The following is a 7,153-nucleotide window of genomic DNA, read 5'->3' as shown; positions in this document are numbered from 1 at the left end:
TATTAATTATAGATATATTCTTTATATTCATGTTTAAGGAGACGATTTAGCCTATTACAGTGAGGTCGGACAAGATATTAATTCATGCCATATGAATAGTCTACTTCTGTGGATTATATTCCTGTACAATTGTAATACTACATTGAGGACAAAAACTTGTAATACGTATCATGTTGACTGACAACGGAATTAACGCAACCTTTGCTCACTGAACAGTATGATCTACTGCCACAAATTTTGATAAATTGAGCCAGAAATCAGGAAGACGAGTGTTCTCAACATTAGACCAGTTAGAACTGTTAGAACTCTGCCGACAGGTGAATAGCGACGAAGTAAGAAATTGGAATGTAAACCTAGTGTTCTGTATACACTAAAGACTCTGCACTTAAATTCAGAACATTGGTCCTACTCTGAACCAGAAACATTTTATGATATACTGCTGATGTAAGCAACCAATTTGCAACATCCATACTACGGACATTAATACATATTCTATGATTTAATGAATATCAAAATATAAATGTTTTATTACGTATTATGTTGTAATATCATATATGTTATGTGATCTCTTTTAAAAAACTGAAAACAAATAAATGTTAATTTGATAAAAAAATAACCATAAAAATGTTAAAATATAAACTAAATATTGACATAAATAATGTTTGATATACTATTATTGTAAATAGCATTATATTTCTTCTTTATTGCTGTAATATTTATTGTTTTGTTATTTACTTCTGGCTATGCTTGTTTGCGGAACCAGGAGATGTGTTGTTGAAACATCTTAATAAAATATATTGATTGATTGATTGATTAGTTTACAATGATAAAACACATAACAGATTAAGAATTCAAAATGATCTTTCCATTGGGAAAATTGCTCTGAACTCTGTTTACATATGCATTTTTAATATTTATTAGTTAGCAATTTTTATCTGAAATAAAATTATGATAAACAAAATAAAATTTAAAATTTTATTTTTCTAGTAATCAGTTTGCTTTAAGGAAAGCCAATCTTGATTGTCAAATGAGAATAGATAAGAACAATAAGACAGAACTTTTCAGGAGACCAGCAAATGTCAGGAGGTAAGTTTTAAAACATTAGTACAGAATTTAATTATCTTATTACGGACTTTTCTGTTTTGAAAATATTAATATTTTGTTTATTTCATTTTAGAAAAAGAGCTGACAAAGAAAGTTTAACAAAAACAGCCTCAGGTATAACTGATAATTTAGTTAGTATTAGTAAAATGATGGCTAGTCAGGTTAAACAAAGTGAAGACACATTACATAGTTTAGGTATGTTCTCATTGTCATTTATTATTATTATGATTTTAATTTTTGTTTTGAAAATTAAAAGTATTAGTTTTAAATAATGTTGAATTAATTAACAGAACCAGAATAGACATACTTTTGTCTGTGAAAAGATATTAAAATTTACTCTCCAGGAAATAAGAACATTGCATTATTATTATTATTATATCTTTCTTATATTAATATTGAAATATTTATTTGTATTAATCATTCTATTAAAAATATGCAAAATTTCTCATAATCAACATTTCTTATTAAATTAATAATAGATAAATTTTGATTGATTTTTAATCTCCCAATTAAAAATACATAGGATGAAAATTATATAATTTTAAAGAAATTATTTCTTTGACATCAATGCCTAAGATTTAATGATTTTAACAATATGTATAAATGATTATAAATATCTATTAAAATTTATTTAATCAAGAACATTTTTGCATCTTTATTCATAATTCAGGATCATGAATCAGAGTCAGGAGTTACTTATATAATACATTAATAAAATAATTAAAAATGTAGAAATATCATTAAGATACATGCTTCTAATCCTTTATTTTGTGTGTTGAGGTTAAGGCTACAATAGAGATTTTTTATACGAATTTGAATGGGTTCACTCCCTTCAATGTAATGAGTCCTAGTTAAAAAGAAAGTCCAAGTAGACAAGTCACACTCAACTGTAGAAATATAAATTTATTTATTCATTTAAAACATGAAGATTATTTCTGTTTTCATTAGATTTTAATATTTTTACCAGTTAAAATGATAAAACACATAATGTATAAAATTCCATAATGATCTTACCAATGGGAAAATTGCTCTAAACTCTATTTTCATAAGTATTTTTAATATTTATTAGTTAGCAATTTTTATCTGAAATAAAATTATGATAGCTATTAAGTTTTCATTTTCTTAAAGTAAACTGAACAATAATTGGTTAATTTCTTATTCTGACTCTTAATCACAGATTATGAATATGGAAATTACTCTTACAGTATAATATATAAATATAAAATTGTAATTTGATTCAGTAAATAATAATTTTAATTTTACAAATAATTTGAATTTTGATATCAAATCATCAAAATTTTCATTTCATGTAGTTCTGGCTCCTGATTATGCGAAATAGTTTTATATTAAGGCATCAGAGTTTTATGTAGTCTAAATATTTTCAAATTTCTTAATATTTTGGACTCTCTAAAAAGAAATTTGAGTATTTAAAGGTTTCTGAAATTTATAAATTAGAATTGGTTAAATAGATTTTTTAAACATAAAGATATTGTTATAATTTATTCAAATATTTTAAAATATAAAATTAAATTTGTTAATATTTATGGATTTTATGAATTAATTTATAATACCTAATTAACAGTAAATTCATCTAGTTCTGTTGGAGATACAAATGAAGAATTGAAAAATATGGGAAATGTTATCCATCAATCAAGAAAGTTGCTGACTAAGTACAATCGGCGAGAACTCACTGACAAAGTATTGATATTTCTAGCATTGGCTTTCTTTTTCGCATGCGTCCTGTATGTTCTTAAAAAGAGACTGTTTTAAATTTAAAACAATTCCATATTTAATTATTAAATATTTATACATATATAATTGTTAAATAAAATTATATTTAAATTGGGAAACTTTTAAGTGAATATTTAAAATATTAATATATACATATATAATAAAAACTAATAGATTTGGGTGAAATCTTTGTTTATTTTAGATAAATATATATTTACTTTTTCAGCAGTGTACTTTTCTCATACAAAATGTGCCAAGCTATATAATTTTAAACAAAATATTTTCAGTTCTGTACAAAATTGACTGTAATTATTTTCATACCAAATTTAGAAAATATCTGTTAAATTTAAATTTGTGTTCCAACAAATTTGAATTTTCAAATGAACAAAATTTTATATATTCTATGCAACTTAAAATCATATATATATATGATTTTTAAAAAATGTCCAGACATTCACATATATATTAAAATTTAAAAAAATTGTCCAATATATGTTTATATTATACTTTAACTGAATTTTAATATGTAATCAGAAATATTTATTTTTTGGAAAAATTTTTTTAGATCAAACAAGATTAATTTTGCTATTTGTTTTGTCTAAAACAGTAGTTTTATTATAAAAATGAAAATATTTTTTTCGAGAAATTCACCTTAGATATGTAGTTTTTCAGTCCAACAATACACTCTGCTATCTTAATGTATTTAGAATGAATATATGAATTTAAAATTGCTCTTATGTTGTGCTGCTTGCTTTCTAACTAAACCAAAATATTATTGTTAAAATAGATTATCTGCATAGTTTTAATCAATCTGATTGATTAAACTATAGGTCTTTTGATAAATAAAGTCCCTGATAAATCAATATTTCTGTCTGTCTTATAGCTGAGAAACCATTTCTCTCTTTCAAGTCAGCCTCCTCTTGGCTTGCTATGAGATCACCATTTAGTGTGAATAATGGAAGCAGATGAAGTTCCATATACTGGATGTGTCCAAACCATGTACAGTCAAACTTGTATATAGCAAAAACCTGTAATTAATGGAAAATTTCTTTGGTTCCTTGAATTTTTTGCAAAAATTAATATAAATTAACCTGTATATAGCAGAACCTGTCTAACATGGAAATGGTAAAGAAAATCAGGCCGTATAATGGAAAAATAAGTATCTTAACACAAATTTAACATGTTTATAAGCCCAGCATGTATAAATTATAAAAAAAAAAGTAAAAAAATACATACATGCAATACAGAATAGCAAAATACTTTATGGCTAATATTACAGTAATTTTAATAGGATTTAAATGGAATGTTTTTGCATATTTTTATCAATAGTTGTTTTTACTTAAATATGTGATGTAATTACAAGTTGTGAAATTTAACATATTATTCCTGATGTGAGATTGTATCCTTTGTTTTGAAGCTCATTTTAAACTTTTTTTACATCACATTTCGTTTGAATACAATCAAGTTGAAATGTCTGCAGATAAAACGCATATCGGGCATATACAGTTACCTATTATAGGCATGCTTTTAAGTTTCGTAAAAGATATCACACTGTACAAATAGTAAAAGATACTTGTACAGTTTACAGGGAAGATGCTTCTAAACTCCAAATGTGTCAAATGTGGTTTTGAAAGTTTTGTTTGGGAAATTTTGAACTGGAGGATACGAAACATATGGAATCCCAAAAGCTGTTGAAGAGAAATTGCAGGAAGAAATTGTTAAAGATTGACAAATAACAACTCATGAATTTGCAACAAATCTTAGTATATCACAGACACATATTATTGAAACATGTCATCCACTTGAAAAAGTTGTAAAATATGCTGATGATTGTGTTCCGCATATAGTTTGTTTGTTTTTTTTCCACTTATGAAAAAATGAACTGAATTGAGTATAATTTAGTCTGACGAAGATAGGCAGCTGTAAGGTTTTATTTTCTTTTGAAATTTGTTATTCATTTTATCTTAGAGAACTTTTTATGGATGAATTAAAAAATTAAAGTTGAAATAAAAATATTTGTTATTAACAAAAATCTTTTGTAGTGGATGGTTATTGTTCGATCAAGTACTGAGGTACCACTCTATTTGATTAATGCAATTTTGATATATGCAGTAACATTGAGAAATTTATTAATCACATTAATTAATCAATGGATACCTATAGTAGGTAACTTGTATGTAATGTAAACCTGTCTATTATGGAAGAGTTGTTTGGCCCCTTGGATTTATTTACAACAAAACATATACAGTTATACAGTATTTTGTATGTATTTTAATGTGAAGTGTGCTTTTCAATTTTTTCACTTAATTTTTTAATATCAACAGGTATGATGTTGTACAACATAATTGGTTTTCTAATTTTTTATCAGTCAATTTATTACGACTTTTACATTTAACAATCTACAATTTTAAGAAAAATATTCACAAAGCTAGGTGATTCTCATTGCAGCTGTAATGCTCATCACCAGTTTTTTTTTAGGTTAGGGAAGTTATCATTACAGACAAATGTATGTTTGAGTCCAATGACAAAGTTCAGGTTTATACAAAATAGTATAAAACTGAACTTTGTCATTGGACTCAAACATATATTTTAATTCAGAAGATGACTGGAGATCTATTAACTCCATCTGCAAATTTGTTGGAACTGATTCAACAACAATGTCAAATGTACATAAGAAAATTTTAAATATATTCTCATAATTCTTTAAATATGAAAGTTTCTCCTGAAATTCTGTTAGTAAATTAGTAATTTCTTGTGCATATTTAGAAAAATTTTTTTTGTCACTATTAAATTTATGTAATTTTGGAAGATGGATTGTAGCTTTTGATTTTAACTGACTTTCATAAAGTTTCAGTTTAGCTATGAATGCTTTTATATTTTGATACCAGTTTGTGATCAATTTGTTTTCACCTTCAAGCTGCTTATTAAGTTCATTTAATTTCATTGTCATATCTGAAAAAAAAAAACATAAATCCAAAAGTCACTATCATATAATTCTGGAACATTCTGGTCATTTTCATTCATATATTTTAAGCTTTGTTAAAAAAAATATTTATTAACTGTTTTAATTTCTGAGTGTACGTGATAAGGTGTTATACATCATATTAATGTATTTAATTAAAGATGTGATATTTCATTGTAATAAAAATCTATACAAGATAATTACTGTTTTAAAAGAGCCACACAAAAACATTGAGTGGGCCGCAGGTTGGACATGGCTGGCTTAAAAGGTAAAAAAAAAAAGACTGTTTTGGGGTCAAGAATGGATTAATCCCTTTTATGTTTTTTCTTATGAGAAAATTTGTTTCAGTTTTAGAACAAATTTGTTTTTGAACAACTTTTAGGAATGAATTATGTTTGAAAACCAAGGTTTAACTGTATAATATTGATCATTTTTGTAATATTCAATTCAGGGCTCCTTTGTACTGAGCTATGCCTGTGCACCTATTGCACTTGTCTAGTTATGATACTGTTTATAACATACTTTCTTGGTTCTCTTATTTCTGTTTAAAATCATTTCAACAAAACCTCACTTCACAGGCTTTTTTAAAAAAAAGCAATGACAATTTTCCAATATTATCTAAATCACTTTTATTCTTATACTATACAACTTCTCATAACTTTAACAATACATTAGTTACAACCAACTTTTTCATTTAAGTAAATGAACAGGATGTACAGTTATCTGTCATATCCAAATATTAATTTACATACATACAAATACCATTAAGTTACAATCTTTAATTACTACTTTAAGATGCAAAGTTTTGGTTTCCAATAGCCCTTAAAAAATCCAGCAATGAGTTGCTTAACTTTCCCAACAACATTTGATAATGCCATCTGTTATGATATTTTATTAAAAAACTTTTTATATTTTTAACTATTATAAAATGGCAAAAAGCTTAATTTTGAGGGTAGGGACGTGTTTTAGTAGATAGTGGAGATACAAATGACCCCCATTATCTCCCCACTCAGTCAACCTTTAACCATCAAAATTTAATAACATCAATTCCCCTAATAAACAAATCTTCCTGCAAAATTTCAGAAATTTGACAAAAAGCACAGGAGTTACTAAGCTTCAAAGAGTGTGAACAAAATCATGCCCCCACACACACACTAAAATCCATACATACAGAAAAACCCCCAAATTTTTTTGCATTTCTCAATGTTTCAAAGTATCCTGAGTCCAAAAAATGTAAAAATCTGGGGGGTCATTTTTTGACCTATAGCCATATATTCCCCCTGCTATATATACAGCCAGGAAAGTAATATGTAATATCAGGGATGCACAACCTTTTCTGAAGAAGGGCCAAATTAG

At 25.9% G+C, this 7,153-nt stretch overlaps 1 protein-coding gene across 1 annotated transcript; it reads left to right on the top strand.

Moving 5' to 3' along the window:
• Window positions 1-970: 970 nt before the first annotated feature.
• Window positions 971-3,118, top strand: LOC111616164 (vesicle transport protein SEC20-like; the record flags this gene model as incomplete). The annotated part of the gene is made up of 3 exons (XM_023357587.1): window positions 971-1,086; window positions 1,178-1,299; window positions 2,687-3,118. Coding segments are annotated over 3 exons (426 nt in total), but the record flags the coding sequence as incomplete, so codon positions are not given.
• Between the last annotated feature and the right edge of the window lie 4,035 nt (window positions 3,119-7,153).

The sequence above is a fragment of the Centruroides sculpturatus genome, unplaced genomic scaffold, assembly GCF_000671375.1.
Source record: "Centruroides sculpturatus isolate CEXI.00-Female unplaced genomic scaffold, Cexi_2.0 scaffold3020, whole genome shotgun sequence".
NCBI classification, from domain to species: Eukaryota; Metazoa; Arthropoda; class Arachnida; order Scorpiones; family Buthidae; genus Centruroides; species Centruroides sculpturatus.
The sequence above is the reverse complement of the archived record's forward strand: the minus strand, read 5'-3'. Positions and strand labels throughout refer to the sequence as shown.